This window comes from Lepisosteus platostomus, chromosome 10 (assembly GCF_059453375.1).
Source record: "Lepisosteus platostomus isolate fLepPlt1 chromosome 10, fLepPlt1.hap1, whole genome shotgun sequence".
Lineage (NCBI taxonomy): Eukaryota > Metazoa > Chordata > Actinopteri > Semionotiformes > Lepisosteidae > Lepisosteus > Lepisosteus platostomus.
In genome coordinates this window covers 19,023,930-19,041,803 of record NC_142620.1, presented here as the reverse complement: position 1 = coordinate 19,041,803, position 17,874 = coordinate 19,023,930, and the positions used below count along the sequence as shown (strand labels likewise).

General features: G+C 38.0%; 1 protein-coding gene across 1 annotated transcript in view; it reads right to left on the bottom strand.

Moving 5' to 3' along the window:
* Nucleotides 1–17,874, bottom strand: part of btbd7 (BTB domain containing 7) — a 94,293-nt gene that overhangs the window by 14,151 nt on the left and 62,268 nt on the right. Inside the window, exon 4 of the mRNA XM_088648589.1 lies at nucleotides 727–935. Within this exon, the coding sequence (XP_088504715.1) occupies nucleotides 727–935 (209 nt within the window). The remainder of the gene's footprint in view (nucleotides 1–726; nucleotides 936–17,874) is intronic.

The window sequence follows — 17,874 nt, the reverse complement described above, 5'->3', positions numbered from 1 at the left end:
CTCGAACCACACTAAAAAAGGATCCAATTAATTGAGTGACTTGTGCTAGTTTTTTTTTTTAATTTCTGCATTTAAACAGCATTTAACAGTTTTAAAAACAAGAGGCAGGGGCAGCATACAACAGTCCTGGAGGTCTGCGGTGAACATACAGTCACTTGAATTAGCCTAGCTGTAATAAACAGTCAAAATTTTACCCAACTGAAAATAAATAAAAAGCTTTAAGCTTCAAGTGGAATCCAATGAAAATGGTTTAGACAAAACTGGAAAGTTAGCTCTTCACCACCATGGAACACCAGTCATCATGTGTACCTTTATTACACAGGGTCAGCTAGGATTTTTCAAACGAGTGTCTATCTTTCGAGAGTAAAAAGATTGCTAATTGAGAGCGCGTTTTAACATTTGGTTTTGTCAGTTGGGCAAAAGGTCACAGCATGCCAGAGGGGCTTTCAGATTGCCTTGTTCTGGTAAATATTATTGGAAAATGGCTGCATGTCCACTACGTGTAAGCATTAGGGTCATCAAAACTCTGGACATCTTAGAGACATGAGGAAACGAATGCCAGTACATACATGAGTCATGGCCTTGCAAATAAAAGAAAAACAGTACTAAAGTAGGTCACATTTACTACCAGTAACACTACTCAAGGTAAGACAATTCCATAATCACACTTACATTAAATGAAAGATGATTTTTAGTATTTTTCTGGGTACCCAGTTGGTACTTTACCTGTAGATAGTCAGACTGGATGGCAGTGAGCAAGTGGTCTTTACTAAGCTCATAGAGAACATCTGAAGTCATAATCTGGCTGAACTCCTCGCAGAGGAAATGAAGGACCTGCCGATAGACCCATTTCGACCCGTAGGGCTGAGAACTCCACTTGAGGATGGTGATCACCGAGTCTAATGAAATGCTCTCCACAATAATGTCTTCACATCCTTGAAAGAAAGAAAAGAACAATTTACAAGATTTAATTGAAGGCAATTTTATTGAAGTTTTTCTAAAGGGTAAACAAATGGCGGTTAGTAAGCTGGATGTTGTAAAGGATGGAAAAAAGCTCTTTACAACTTTTATGCAACAAAACAAATATTATAATTTAAAGCTGTAAATTATGTTTTGATCTAGGAAGTAAGCCTTCATTTTGTGTTTAGGTTCACTGTTTGACAAAAGTAATGATCATTTAATTGTATTGATAATGAAATAATTAGCAGTGCAATAACATTCTGGGAATATAGGAAGAGAAAAAGATACTCAAATTAATACTCAACATACATACCTCAGTGCGATTCTTTTAACATTTACATTTAAAGCTATTTAAAATTTGCAAGCTGTCGAATATTCAGAAATGGCATACAATATGATGAAAATGTTAAAAAGTAATGTAAAAATAAAAACAGTGGAAGCTGATAAGGTGGAGCAAAAGCATTTGAAAGGGATATGCAAATAGTCTAATAAAGACTGCACACTGCAAATCACTTTCAATGCTGTAAACTAGGATATTCTGTACCATTCCTTTGTTCTAAAACTGACAAGAAAAGTATCTTTAAAGTCTGAATATATAGAAATAAAATTTCATATTTTAAGAACATTAGATGTATCAGTTGCCAAAACTCCACAGGTTCCCAAGATACATTTATTGATTCTCGGAGCTTTTATATCAATGTTGTTTCTAAAAATCGAAATGTAAAGCAGTTATTTTATGTCATATTTAGTATCAAACAAAATTTTAATAACAAAAAATGTATATATTTTTTTTACTTTTGATTTTCTGATGCTTTTAGATAAGCAGTTGTGTGGTTGTCACCAAGATACCACTGTAAACATTTTTCTGTTTAATTTACAGACTGGTATATTTGTTGATAGCTCAAACCCATTAGTTTATCCAACTATAAATTCCAAATGTCATTAATTTATACGGGGTAACAAACTACATAGCTTTACATTTTACCATCACAATTACTAAACTAAAAAGAGAAAGAAAAATGTGGCAAGACTAGCAATTTCAAATTAAAATTGAAAGGCTTTAAAGAGGAGCATCCCCATTTTGAACACGATCAGGTTTAACCAGCTGTGACTCCAAAACAAATTACTCACAAAACTGCACTGTTAGAGATCATGGGAGAGCCAATGAAAAGTACAACAGCAGAGTGAACAGAGACAAATTACAAAATTGATCAAAAGAAAGTGGTTAAGCTGTCTGGCAATACCAGGTTTTCACATAATCCAATATAAAAAATGTTCACTCTTTATGATAAAAAAATACTACAAGTAGAAAAGGAATTGACTTTAAAATAGGCAGTTCTTCAGATGGACATGCAGAGAATTGCATATAAGTCAATTAGGCTGTCTAAAATTTAAGAACGTGATTTCTGATTATCATCATCCAACATTTAAATTGAAATCACTCTATTACACTGCCGCCTTTTAGCCCTCAAGTCCTGATACATTAGTGACCCAGCAAAGCTTATTGAGAGAAGAAATTTAACAGCTGGCCTTCAAAGTGACAGCTCTAAAACTGTTACCCAGTTACTGATTCATGTCAGCAGAACCACAGAAATGACTCTCACAGGTACAGTGCCTACAGAAAGTCTACACCCCCTTGAATTTTTTTCACAATCTGTTGTGTCCTTGCTTCAGTTTGATGCATTTAAATGAGGATGTTTTCCCATCTACACAGCATACACTTTTGGGGGAAACGGTAGCATCAATGGCAACAATTACAGCTGTGAATCTCTTGAGATAGGTCTCTACCAACTTTGAAAAACCTAGACTGTGCAACACTTGACCATTCCTCTTCACAAAACTGTCCAAGCTTTGTCAAGTTTCATTAGGGATAGCAATCTTATACCACAAGTTATACCACAACTTCTCAACTGGATTTAGGTCTGGGCCACTCAAAAAGAACCTCTGTAACCACTGCAGTGTAGCTTTGGTTGTGTTCTTCTGGTCATTATCATACTGAAATGCGAATCAGCTTTCTTGTAGAGGGCAACAGCTTTTCTTCAAGACTTCTGTACTTTGCACCCACTCTGCAGACAAAAGCCCCACTTGCTTCTGACATGTAATATCACCCAAACATGATGCTGCCACCACCATGCTGCACAGTAGGGATTGTGTTCTTTGGGTGATGAGCTATGCTGGGTTTGCACCAACAGTAATGTTTTGCATTTAGGCCAAAAAGTTCATTTTAGTTTTGTCAGACCACAAATGTTTTGCCACATGTTTGCAATATCAACAAAACACATCCTGCCACATAAGCCAGATTTGTGGAGTGCCTGGGATATTGTTATCACAAGCACGCATTGACAAATTTTGGCCATAAAAGCCTGTAGCTCTGTCAAAGTTGCCATTGGCCTCTTGGTAGCCTCTCTGATCGGTCTCTTTCTTGCTTGGTAATCCCAGCCTGATGATGCATTTTGGTAAGAGTTTCAGTGACTAAGACCGTCAGAACTTGCTGGTGTTTCATGAACAACTGTCAAAGGAGATGGAACTCTCAAGTAAAGACATGACCAGCAAAGACCAACAGTGAGCAAAAGCACATGCTTCAGGATCATGATATCTGTGCATTAATTTAAAGTGCCAGGCAAAACAGACTAGCAACTGCACATTTCACCCTGGGCACTCAAAAACGATTTCTAGAGAACGCAACAGTGAGGGAAACAATAGTCAGGATGCTGTGCACAGACCTGTCTTTACACCTGGCGCATGTGCATGTCGAGTGCCTCAAAGAGCAATGGACTATCAAGCATGTGAAATGTTCAAATAAATCATCCCTCAACTATGTTCTCAACAAACAGAAGAGTAGTGCACATGTGGCTCCAACCTGAAGAACTCTATAGCCCTGAGTGCTTGGTTATGACAGTAAAGGGGTCAAGTTCCATAATAGTGTGGGTGCACCCATTCCCTTAGAAGGCAAGGTCAATGCTAATTGCTAGTTAATGTTACAGAGTGATCATCTTCACCCCTTGATACATAACTACAGGATGACAATGCCTGCATTAGAGAAAATGTGAGGCTGCCCAGTGGCAATCTCCATTGCCACACACACGGCCCTATCCCATCTGGACAAAAAGAACACATACACAAGACTACTATTCATCGACTTCAGCTCAGCTTTTAACACTATCATCCCAGAGAAACTAGTCAAGAAACTCAGTGCACTGGGTCTCAACACCACCCTCTGCAACTGGATTCGGGACTTTCTGACAGGCAGACCTCAGGCTGTCAGGCTTGGAAACCACACCTCCGGCACACTAACTCTGAACACTGGGGTCCCCCAGGGGTGTGTGCTTAGTCCATTGCTCTACTCCCTCTATACCCACGACTGTAAGGCCAAACACAACACCAACTCCATCATCAAGTTTGCCGATGACACGACAGTTGTAGGTCTGATCACAGACAATGATGAGAGGGCCTTACAGGGAGGAGGTCAATCTCCTTACAACATGGTGTGATGACAACAACCTCACCCTCAACGTCAGCAAAACAAAGGAGATGATCGTTGATTTCAGGAAACTGCAAACCGGACATGCCCCTATCCACATCAACGGGACTGAAGTGGAAAGGGTCAGTAACTTTAAATTCCTTGGTGTCCATATCACCGAGGACCTCACATGGTCTCTCAACACCACCTGTCTGATCAAGAAAGCGCATCAGCGCCTGTACTTCCTAAGACGGTTGAAGAAGGCTAAGATATGTCCCCAGATCCTCACTAACTTTTACAGATGCACTACAGAAAGCACACTGACAGGCTGCATCACAGTGTGGTATGGCAACTGCAGTACTGCTGACCGCAAAGCCCTACAGCTGGTGGTGAAAACTGCCCAGTCCATCACTGGGGTTACCCTCCCATCTATCCAGGACATTTATGACAGACGGTGCTTGAGGAAAGCTCTAAGCATAATCAAAGACCCCACACACCCCAGCTACAGACTTTATGATCTGCTACCATCTGGAAAACGGTACCGGAGCATTCGGGCCCGGACTACCAGACTCAGAGACAGTTTTTACCCCCGCACTATCAAACTGTTAAATTCCCAGCCTCTCTCACTCTCACCTCACCTCTCACCTATGATCTGAACCTCACAGTGCCTTCTTCCTTTCTTTCTTACCAAAAACCCAAACACACATTGAAAATCTACCTCTACCATACATGTCAAAAGCTCACTCCCCATAATTTCTATCCCTTTATTTTATTCTGTTGATGCATATTTTTGCACATAACCTGTTACCTTTTTGTTGTTTTGCACATTGCCTGTTGTTGTTTTTTTATTTGCACATCGTCTGTTGTTGTTTTTTGCACACTGCCTGTTGTCTCTGTCTTTCTTTTGCTACACAATTGTACTGTTGTTGTTGTTTTTTTCTCTTTGTACTACTTATGTCCGAGAGGTAGCTAAATAGCATTTCGTTATACCATATACCATGTATATGAGTCTAATGACAATAAACTTGAAACTTGAACTTGTTTGAGGAGCACAATTCAAATTTAATGGCCTTTTCAGTCACTAGATATGAACCCAATCAAGCATTTATGGTGTGAGTTGTAGAACCATCATGCTGCATCCCTTCTGCAGAATTCCAGATACTGGTAGACTATGTCACAGTGCATACAGGCTGTACTGTCCACATATGGAGGCCCAAGACCCTATTAAGTGACTTTACATTAGTGTTTCCAATCTTTTGTCCACTACCTCTATCTGTGAGATATAATGAAAACAAAACAATAGGAAGACACATTTGTGACAGCCAACAATCAGATCTCTAAGATCAGCTAACAACAAATCCTAATTTAAAACAGTGTAGCTGCAACAGTTCACTTTACACTGCATACACATTTATTCAAAATGCAACGTGATAATTAAGTGAGCACTTCCCTGTATTGACTAAAACTAAAGTGTAATAGCTGACTAAAGCTGAAGTCTAAAAGCTTATACATCCCATAGTTTATTGGCAAATGTTATACTGATCATTTGTAAAACCAAAAGGCTATGTGCTCACCATTGTATAACACAATACAAGGGTGTCAAGATGAGCACCATCTGACAAAAGTGGGAAAAAAACTAAGACCTACTGTTTTACTGCTTATACTGTATAATCACCCTTCAGAAAATTAAGCATCCTTACAGCATGACTACTGCAGTGAGACCAGACTCAAAGCCTCTTTCAATGTGGTCTGTTTACAGCTTATTTAAATTCCATTATAAATATTTCTCATTGCTACCTACAGGGGAAAAAGATCTAATCACAACCACAAACCCTACACAAAAACAGAGAAGCCATTATCAGGAGCACAACAGTAGCTTTCAGATGATCAAGAGATTAAGAATGGTCTAAATCAATATTGAAGTTTGTGTTTTAGCCTTTTGATATCATATTTAACTTGGATCAACAGCAACACAACACAGGCTTTGCGTACAATCACCACCTTTGATTACCATCTTTATTCATCACCATTTCCCTTATAATGAGATATATTTACAGCACAGCAAGGAAAAAGAGGAATTGAACTAATTTCACTACTTCATCCCAGCATGCTACTTGCGTTTTATTATTGTAAAAACAATGGGAACCTGACATAAAACCTAAACTAGAAAAAGAAAATGTAAAGTATTTGGTAATAATAGTTAATACATTACAAAGGCAGACAAAATGACATTTTACCTTCTTTGTCATGCTGTGCCACTTCTCCTGCCCTGATTTATGAATAATCTGTCAGCAGAAGTAGTATTAAATAGGCTTAAACAGTAAATATCACACAGCCTTTCTATTATTAGTTTTTCAACAGGATCCATGTTGAAAGGATGACATTCACCCATAAAGGCATTTTTGTTTCTCGAAAGGATATTATTTAAAGATTGTAATGGTACAGACTCATTTTGACACCACAGTTATGCAACTCTCCATTGTCTCATACAATGCTTAGCCCGTTATTTTCCCATCATAAGCATTTTTTTTGCCTTTCTTAAACCAGAGTGCATACCAGAGCAGCAGGAATCGGTTAGTTCCATTTCCAACATCCCCAGAAGAATGCCTTTGATAGGACTGTACCCCTCCACTTGATCAGCCGCAGCACAAAAAGGTATCCACACAAATGGGAAAAATAGTGAAAAACGAGGAAACACTGCACTTCAAAACACCTTCACATATTTATAAAACTTATAAAAGTTACAAATTTATAAAACAGCCAGGGTGAGAAGCAATCAATCTGAAACTATGGAAGCAAGCAATGTCAGTAACTCAGCAGCAAGAAGCAGTAGAAAGGTTTGACTTTAATGGGCAGGATTTGTGGTTTACATAGAAAGCCTGATTCCGTCCCTAAATTTTCACTACATCCTGCTTTAGTGAGGAGTCATCTTGGGAGACAGACAGATCAGCTGTTAATCAGTCAAACTTCCACTACAGCTCAGTGCACGAGCTCTCATACCTCATTTAGCTCTCTTGAGCTCTATTCTCATTTGTGAGGAATCAGAAACGACTACAATGAACTTTCCAGTCGATCAGAAAAGGAGGGGAAAGTGAGCTTCACACAGCGAAGAGTGAAGAAAATGGACTGGAAGACAAGTCAAGCCGAAGATGGATTAAAGATGTATTTAAGAAATGGGGAGATCTAATCTATTTACTTTTCACAATAGAATAACTTGTCACAATAGAGTTAGTAAATCCTGCTTTGAAAACAAATGCTTTAATCCAAAAAATGATTATCTGATATAACTGGACGAGCAGGATTTTATTTCCGGAGCATTATCATACAGTAAGCTCAAAGCTACGTTTTACTGCAGAGAATAGCGGCAGTGCATACCATGATGTGGTGTTAAGTTAAAAGTGCATGCACTCACAAGATACAAAGAACATTCAGATTTCTGAAGAACGCCAGTCACTAGTATGACCTACATGATGCAATTCTTAAAAGCAATAAAAGGCACAAGGCTTGTTCATATATGCTGTGCACAATGTGAAGGAATTACATAAAGATGAGGTTTAAGAACATGTGGATCATAAAGCAGAAGTCTGAAACTCATTTCACAGTGCAGACAATGCAATGTTCTTAAATGTCGTATTAGCTTGCTCTGATGTCTGCACTGAAAGCAGCCGTTTGTGGCAGTAACTGGGCAGAGTGCAGCATGAATATGATCTACACCATCAATACTTTCAGGATGAAGGAATCTTATCTATGTAAAGTACCTTTTTTACCTTTTACTTCCAGCTCTTTCTAAATGCGGTCTTTTGGATTAAGGGTGAAATCAGTCTTTGTGCAAATTCATAGTCTCTGACCTACCAGCAGAACATGGAAATTGCAGCTGTATAACAAATACATAATACAATCTGTACTTGCAGTTTAATCTCAGCTGAAGAAATACATTGTCATTTATGATTTAGCAAGAGTTATTAAAAACCACAGAAAAAAAGTTTAACCTGTAACAGAAGTTACATGTGCAGTATTTATGGCTACTGCAAACACTTGTTAATTACACAATAGGGACATAGAAGAGTCAAACTAAGAAGGCATGAATTCTAAAGGAACAATACAAGTAGTTTACATTGGTTTAAATTATTTTACAGAATACAACTTATTCTGAAATTGCAGAGCAGCAACTAGCAGCAACCAAGGCTCAAGACACGAAGGTGACTGAAGTAAATACTTTATTATTTCAGTCTTTCAAAGCATTACCTTAAAACGCCTTAACAATGTCTGTAGTTTGTAGTTAATTGCATTGTTTTTGATAGTACTGTATAATTTCTTTTAAGTAGGGCTGGGCGATATGGCCAAAAACATTATCACGATAAAAAATTTCATATCAGTCGATACCGATAACTATTACGATAAATGTCAAATCATTATTTCTTTCAAATTTAAAGACAGATTTTTTTCTCCTGAGTGAAAGTTGAAGAAACCAGACAGTTAATTGGTAAATTAAACAACTGTTTGAGCCGGTTGGCACTACATTTGCTTCAGTGTCGCTCATTTCTCCACTCCAACTACAATCCTGTCAGCCACCACCGTGTGGGTAAACAGCACCACGTTAGCTGCCCGGTCTGCAACACGCACATGCACTCGAGCAGTATTTTGTGCGCATGCGCATATCATGCGCAAAGCATAAACATATCGAACATTTAACAAACTTTTGTTAAAAGTATATCGAGGAAAATATATAGAATTATCGCCCAGCACTACTTTAAAGACATTTAAATTATACTATTGAATTATGAGTTATGAATTGAATTATGAAATAAAATCTGTTTTATTTATAGAACACCTTCATATTCATCATTTGCAAGGAAACAACTGAAAAATTAAGTTTTCTAAAAAATTGCTGGCGCTAAAGATTAGGCATACACAGCAGAGCAATGATAAGTGGCAGGAAGAAAGAGATCTGGGGAAGACTACTCTACATGCAGCTCCAGTTACCTATCATCCTCTGGGTTATCAGCGATGTACAACAAAGCCCCGGAAAGGATTACAATAAACCATCCAATACACAAATAGTCCGAAGCAAAACCACCGTGCATGTACATAAGCCATTACTATTGCTTGTAGCAGCATTCTGAAATTAAATTATATCACCAAATATTTAGACTAGAATGAAATATCAATGAGGAATACAACCAGTTATGTGTAGAATGTAAATATAGTCACTCAGATTAAGTTTTCTCTTTATTACACACTAGGTTTGAAGTCTATAATACTGTATATATACACACATATACAGTATTATAGACTGTATGTAACACAGTTACATGCCACCTTACATTAATGTCAAAGAGATACTGGCGACAAAAATGAAAAAGTCCATGCACTAGATTATGTCTTTCAACCTAGTTTAAGCTTTTGTTTAGAAGTGTGTCACAATTTATGTTGCGATTATGTGGGTGGTGAACATAAGCAATGATTTTATTATATTTTATGTTTGCACCGGTTCCAAACTCAAGAAGTGCAGAAGCATTAACAAAAAAGCACAACATATCCATTTCTCAAAGTAAGATCATCTAATCGGGTGCTAAGATAAATTTGTTTAAAATGGCCCTTAACATGCTTATGTTAAAATGATTGCTAGATCAAGATATAAATGAGTGATGGGTCAGGGTAAAATGGTTTACAAATGTTAGGTATACATGTCAGTACTGTCCTTTATTAGAGTGAATCACACATTTAGTCTAACATATGGTTCCTAACCTTCGCTGTTCCATTGATTAAGTGGGAAGCCTTGTCCCATAAGTCTCCTTGGCAAGGTTTTGTTATAGATCTCGATTTTCTGGTCCCTAACACCAACAAATATCGTGGACCCCCTGTACCATTTTCTTTCAATCTCGAGGCTTTTGTAAGAAAATTTGTAAGATTTCACTAAAACAGAGTCAATGGCTCCCTCAGGGTGTGGGCCAGTTCTCCAGTTCAAAGCAACAGTTCAGTTGGCTTATAAGAATTCAAGCTCCTACAATGTGCTGCTTAAAATCCCTTCCCACCAGCTCTGTCATAAAGGGAGGGTGTTCTGTTTCTTAAAAACTAGCTATAATTCTCTGGTTTTACAGAATTTCACATCAAGTACTAAATTTAAAAAAGAAAATGTTCATTAGGGTCTGCTCATGATAGAGGTTCATCACGATAGAGCCTGCTAGATCCAGCTACTTCTCTCACATAACCTTTACAATCCTAGACACCTTTTCACCACCATCAACAGACTGCTAAAGCCAAACAGCCTCACCCACATTACCTCCCTTAGCGCAACTTTGCAACACATTTTTAGCTCCACTGTCGACAAAATCTGGCATCGCATTCTCTCTAAAACGCATGTCACTTCCACACCTTCCTGTTGCCAAACTTTACTGGTGCCATTCTCTCCAAATTCTCTCATCTTGACTCTGTATCCATCAGTAAAATGGTTTTGCATATTAAATCCACCACCAAGCTACTAGATCCCATTCCCACCACAATCCTGTTTCACTTCCAAAATTCGGCAGCCAGAATCTTGACCGGGTCTAGTGCTAGAGATCACATCACTCCTATCCTGGCGTCCTTGCACTGGCTTCCTGTCAGGTTTCATATTGATTTCAAAATCCTCATGCTCACCTATAAGACTCCGCATGGTTTGGCACATCAGTACTTGTCAGTACTCCCCACCTTGCAACCTTTGCTCTTATAATTCTGGTCTCCTATTTGTCCCCCAAGCCCGTCTACACTCTGTGTGTGACATGGCCATCTTCTGTTATGCCCCAAACTCTGGAAATCTATCCCTAAGGATATCAGAGATTCACCTTCCCTAAAATAAAAGTCTTTAGAAAGGCCTTTACTTAACTGGATCTGTTATTTACCCCTCTGCTCCTACTGTATTCAGTACCCCCATAAATGGTCTTCTCTCATTATATATTTTCATTTCATTTAGTGAAGTTGTCGTTCTGTAATGCAGTCTGAGAAGCCACCTTTAAAGGTGCTTTATAAAATAAAGTGTATTATTATAAGATGCATTAACTGCAATCTATCCAACTTTTTATGAAGGATATATCAGAACTCTTTTTTAAAAGCAGAGACTCCTCTCCAGAAAGCTGCAGATTTCTACTGTGTATTATTTTTCTTGGTCCTGGTTTCCACCAACATTTGTGTGCATCATTTTTTAGTTCTCAATGTTCCATGATTCATAGATACATAATTTCAAAACTTTGGTCTACACGTACCACTGAAAGTATAAACATGTTGCAAGAAATATTTTATACAGTGATCACAAACTGAAAGCATTTCAAATTAGCCCATGTGCAAATATTCCAGGAAATATTTTCAGAAAAATTATAAGAACAGTTCCTAAAAATTGCAATCATTTGCACAAGCACATTATTTTTCCTTTCTTCAATCCTTCTGTGATTTGGACCAACAGCCGAAGGGATTATAGGTTTCTGCACTTAGAGAACCACGATTCATTGAATTTCAGATCACTTTGGGAGTTTAAGCCCAAGTAGTTCTATGCAACTTTAAGCATTCCTTCAAGCACAAATCATTTCAAAGATTCAGTTGATATAATTAATACAAAAGAACATAGATAAATAAGTTATTAGTATTGTAAAGAAATTTGACAGTACAGTGTAGGATCCTCTAATGCACAATTTAACATTTTGATTTAATCATATCCTCACTTGACTGATTTCATGAGCAACTAATTGTTTTTGTTTTTGTTTTTGCACTGAGCTGGATTGCACTACTTTCCAGAACTGTTTTCCCCTTGATTGTTGCAGGCATTGATCAAGCACCTATTCTTTTTTTTCTGTAAAACAGCAGCAACAGTACTTTTTCCAACACTGTAGATAATTGTTGTATTAATGTACTGTCAGACAATATATTCTACAATTATTATCAGGGACTGCCAGCAGATAAGCAACAGAAAAGCCATAAATACCTTATAAAAGATTTGTTTTTGAAAACAAACACATTAAGAAAACAGCTAGAAAAGCAGCCTAGGCTAGAAAAGCCTGCTTTTCTCCAAAGATATAAATATCCCCTCTCATAATAGGTCATTATATTCCTATTCAACTTAATAGTTTTATTTGCACTAACTTGCTCTTGGTTAATGTTTCAAATTAAAGATATTATCACAATCATGCATACCTAGAAAACTTAATAGTAGCAAATTTCTGCCTCATTTATTTAAACATTTTCACAGTTTTAAATACACCAGAAAAACTCACTACCCAAGGCTAAATGAAAAGCAGCTAAATGTCCTTACATTCCCTTTTTATATGCACTCGAAAATCAATACAGAGTTTAATGAGTTTTGTGGACACCTTTGCTAGACCCAGAGCAAATTTATGCTCTGGAAATGAGTAAAGCTAACCAGATGACATACAGCCCTCTCATTCACATTCCTTTAGACAAGAAGTAGCTCTAACCCTCCTCTTGTCACTACAGCAACCTGTTATACAAGGGCTGAATTAGTTATTATGGGGTTGGTTTCCTTTCTTGCCCTGTTAAAGCAATGGATCCAAAAGCCTTGTATCCTAATTACATTTTAGTGACATGTTCCAAAAGATATGTCCCCGTTGTGAAAGATCAAACACCGTTTAACGAGCCCGAGCAGACTCGTGCCAACTGGTCATGTCCTCATAAAGTTTTAGATTTTTCCTGTAGCAGCAGGGTGGTTACTGCATCAAATTGAATGCAGGGACCAGGCGGATAATTTAATACTCCATCAAAAAGGACCGAAATAACAGTCTTGCAAAAAGGTGTAAAGGAGTGTTCCAGTCAATTTTGTAGAATGGTTAGATTTTCTTTGTAAATCTTTCCCATTTGCCAAATTACAAGGCTGCTCAAATCTCACTAACTTTGGGGCTCAGAAGAACAATTTTCCAAATGGCTGCCACCAGAAAAAGTATAGAAACTGCATTATAAGATTATGCATAGCATGAAAGTGTCTCTGTGAGAAGGATACGCATATACATGGTCTAATGTATATGGTATTAAGGTTAAATGCCTTCAGCTACAGACTATTATCAATGGGTTAGAAATGCTACGTTCTACAACACAAAGGCAAGTCAAATCCAGACTGTCTGACAGTTGGCCCTTTTAACTAGATCTGTACAATCACACACTCAAATAATATGCAAAATCCTTGATAAATCATTTTAGGATTACTTGGATTATTTGCACTTCAGCAAACATGATCTTTGGAAAATGAGCGAACAGCATAGTGACAAGCTGCCAGCACACATTATGAATACTGACCAACATGTGACCACTGCACTGACCTCAGTTCTCTAATGAACTGCACTAACAGAGACATGGAGAGAACCGACACTGAAGTCCACAGCTGTTACAAATGCTGTTTGTTTAATTGGGCTCATCATTTACACCAGCAGACCACACAAATCTATAAAATATTTGGGTCAAGCAAGACAAATGCATGATACTGTATGTTAAGTAATTATTGTTATGACTATAAAATCTGAATATAAAATAACTGTTTTTTCCATTAATAACCAAGTGCATGGCAGTGTAAAATCCCAGAACCCGGTGAACACCTCCAATTCATTCTGAATTCATGTGTGTCAGCCCTTCATTTTACAAAGTTATGCAAAAAGGTAAAAATAAAATTCAATTCAGATATAAATCTTGGTCAAAAGACAACTTTCAAGCTCTTGCAAAAAGAACATTAGGCACTTTGCAAAAACCTTAAAAAATCTCTGCAGATCTCTGATATTTTACTGAATAAAATACTGAAATTGTTTAAATAGTGCTTTTTTTTTCCTGGAGGGCCCTTACGCAAGCATTTCAAGCCTTTTCTTATTTTTCTTCTCTGCTAGCTGTGCAGCTTTCTTGGTTTTGGTTCATCGCTTATTGAAAACACACTTCCCTGTTTTCCGGTTTCCATCCTGAGATTCAGCTTTCATATACTGCAACCAGTGGACAGTTTATATAACTATGCAGCTCTTTGTAATTAAATCAGAGAGCTTAAGAAAGATGCACAAATGTCAAAGGAAAAACCTTGCTTGCATTGTCATTGGCATTCACAGCCATACTGAGATGTATAATGCATTTCTTAACATGCTTAAGAAAAATTCTATACTGAGCATTTTTTCCCCACTTTCCACGGCAATACTGCAAGTTTAAAGTGACTTGAACCCAAAGCTCATTTGCACTTCAGAATGACATACCCCTGAAGGATGTCAGTTATCATTTTAATGCAGATGAAGTGGTAGAAATGCAGACATAAGGATCTTTTGTTTTTATTTTTACTTGAGCAGTTTTCATTGCTCAAAAGGTCAGCTTTTCAGCCCTACCTTTAAAATATCAGTCAGTCATCCCCGAGGCTACTAAACCATGAGAAGAACCAGAGCCAGCATAAAACAGAAGAGGAGAATTACAATATGGATTGATACCAAAATCATAAACTCAAGACAAATGCACAATACGGTATAGTTGCTTAAAAAGCCTAATGCAGTCTTGATGTGGAATGTAATATTTTAAGTGTTCCCCCCAGGAGCATGTAAGATTCAGTAATATGTGTTTAGTAGAGTAGATAAATAGGAGCATTCCTAGAACTATTTGGTTATATTGTACAAGCAGTTTCACTTACTGCAGGGAATGACCCATTTTTTTTACTACAGGACAATTTACAAATATTAAAACCATCTGGCTCTATTCATAAAGGGTTAAAGGCTGTTAGAAGGGCAAAACTTGAGTCATAGCCACATGTTTACCCCAGCTGCAATTTATGAAGGAATACTACAATGTTAAGTCCCAATGTATCTATGATAGTAGTAAAATACTATAGTCGATACTCTAAACTACCGACAGCCTCAAATTCAGATAAAGTTGCCAATGCTGATTGTTGGAGAAACCTAAAAAAAAAGCTTTTTTTGATTGAATTGCGTTTTCATAAGGTTCTGTTGCCTGTAGTAACGGGAAAAAATATGGAGAACTGCAAGGGACCCCTCTCCTGGGAAGCAAATAATTGTGAGTACCAACAGGGAAGTGAAAGCAAATTTATTATTTAAGAGTAAGAAAGACCTTTTATTTCAAACACGGTATGAGGGATCACAATTGACAATAGAAGTAATCTGATCATTGTGTATTGTCCTCCCCCAAAATTGTTAAATCAGTAAAAATTGTATTGTAGTGCACTACTCTGTTATACAGCTTGATGTTTTCATAAGTAACACTGCATAATACTTTGATAGAATAGGAGGTTTATGTTCTTTTTTTCCTAATATCATGTCACCTTCACATTTACTCCAAATCATCAAAGAGACAGCTAGCATTTTCTAATATATACTGATGGAAAAAATAAACGCAACATTTTCTGGAACAAGAATACTATAGTTATAGCTTATGTACTTTCACAAAAAGTTGTCAATTTGTTTTAAGCTCTCTGACCAGCAATACAGCTTGTGCAGTGAGGCATTGCAACTTGCCAATCACATGAAAGCTCATTAAGTGCGCTTTTACCCTACGAGTTCCAGGTAGAACAATGCCTTATTAAAGGCCTTAATTCAAAGCTTAGGTCACTGCAAGAAAAAGGCCACACTTAGTCAGTTTTCTGTGCATTCCATAAACCCTCGAATGTGACCAGAAGCAAGGAAGAGGGCCATTGGCATGCTGCAGGCAGGCATGTCATGTGCCAGCGTTGCCAGACACTATGGAGTAAGGCGCTCTACTGTGTTCTGACTGCAGAGAAGGTTTCAGCAGACCGGCAGGACAGATGACCACCCAAGATCCAGTCGCCCCACGAGTGACCACACCAGAGCAGGACCGACACATCAGACTGGTCCATCTGAGAGATCGTTTCAGATCTGCCACCCATACTGCTGCTGAAACTGCCGGCAGACAACGCCCGCATCAGTGACATGACAGTAAGGCTCAATGCTGAAGGCCTTTAAACAAGGCGACCTGTCAGAGGCCCTCTGCTCACACCTCCTAGACGTCACACCCGACTGGCTTGGGCCAGACAGAGGCTGCGATGGACTCGTCAGCAGTAGCATCAGGTCCTCTTCATGGATCAGTCACTCTTCAGCCTGTTCCACACAGATGGGAGGGCCAAAGTGTGGAGGAGGTGTTGCGTTTCTTTTTTCCCCCATCAGTATATTTTTTGAAGATGGATCACTTTTAAGCAGTATACCATACGGTTTCATTTTCTACATCTTATCTCTCAATTATGCATTTTCTGAACCACCCATGGTGCTCCCAGAACATTCTTTGTGCTGGTTATGTCATCAAGAGGCGACAGACTGCGCTCTTAATGACTATGTTGTCAATTTGTAAAATGCTTAATTTAGTTAATTAAGAACATCCAATTACACTGATAGGCTGAAGGACCTGTATCTTTTAAATCTTGAGCACAGAAGACAAGGGGACCTGATACAAAGGCATCGACAAAGTCAACCTGCAGATATCATCAGAATGAATAGCAAAACATGACCTAGAGGGAACAAGTGGAAACTACATAAAAGTTCATTTAAAACTGAGATGTGGAGGCACTTCTTTACCCAAAGGGTTGTATAAAAATGGAACAAGTGGTCCAGGTATGTTGCTGAAGCCGATACTCTAGTTTCTTTCAACAAAAGTCTTCTTGGACCAATAAACTACTAACTAGCAACTGGGCTAAATGGGCCAAACGGCCCCCTCTCATTTGTCATCTTTCTTCAATTAACTTGACAGCCAGCAAGTACTTTCTTAAAACTGTACAGTGTCTCTATTACTTGATAAAAGCTGTGAGAAGAAACATTACCCAAAGTCTCATGATAATGCATATATCTTGAGAACAGCAATACACTCATTAAATAACTAAATTTGGTTGCAGAAATATCTGTGAAACTGTACAATGCAATCACATTCTTAAAATGTTAGCATTTTATTAACTGTCTGTCAATCTCTTTAAGTGTACAAAAGGCCACCATATTGCGACCACCAAAGTCTACTTAAGAATAATAGCACACTAAGTCATATTTAAGGAAAGGCTAAAAAAAAAGTGGCAGTGTTCCAAAACATAGTGTTATACTTTCCAATTGGCAATGATGTATTGCTACAGCTGTTTAAGTAATGCAACTACCCCCCCACACACACACAGAATTCACCCAAAGAAGACTAAAAAACCTATCTTAGATATTCTGAGCTAGTCTTCTCTCATGTACTCTTCTGCTATTTTTTGGGACGTCAAGATCTGCATCCCCCACTGGTGTGCCCTCTGACCCCCCCCACCAAAAGAAACACTTAATAAAATGTTGAAAGAAATTGCTTCGCCCACATTACTGAACTCTGACAAACTAAGAAATTACGTCATACAAAACAAGACAAAAACTGAACAAAGCCAGTCCGACTTCAACCTTAAAAACATTCGAAACCAACTCAAACACCGGTGTTTCAGTGATTTGCGAAGCTTTCGTGAGTTTGGCTACCTCGACTCA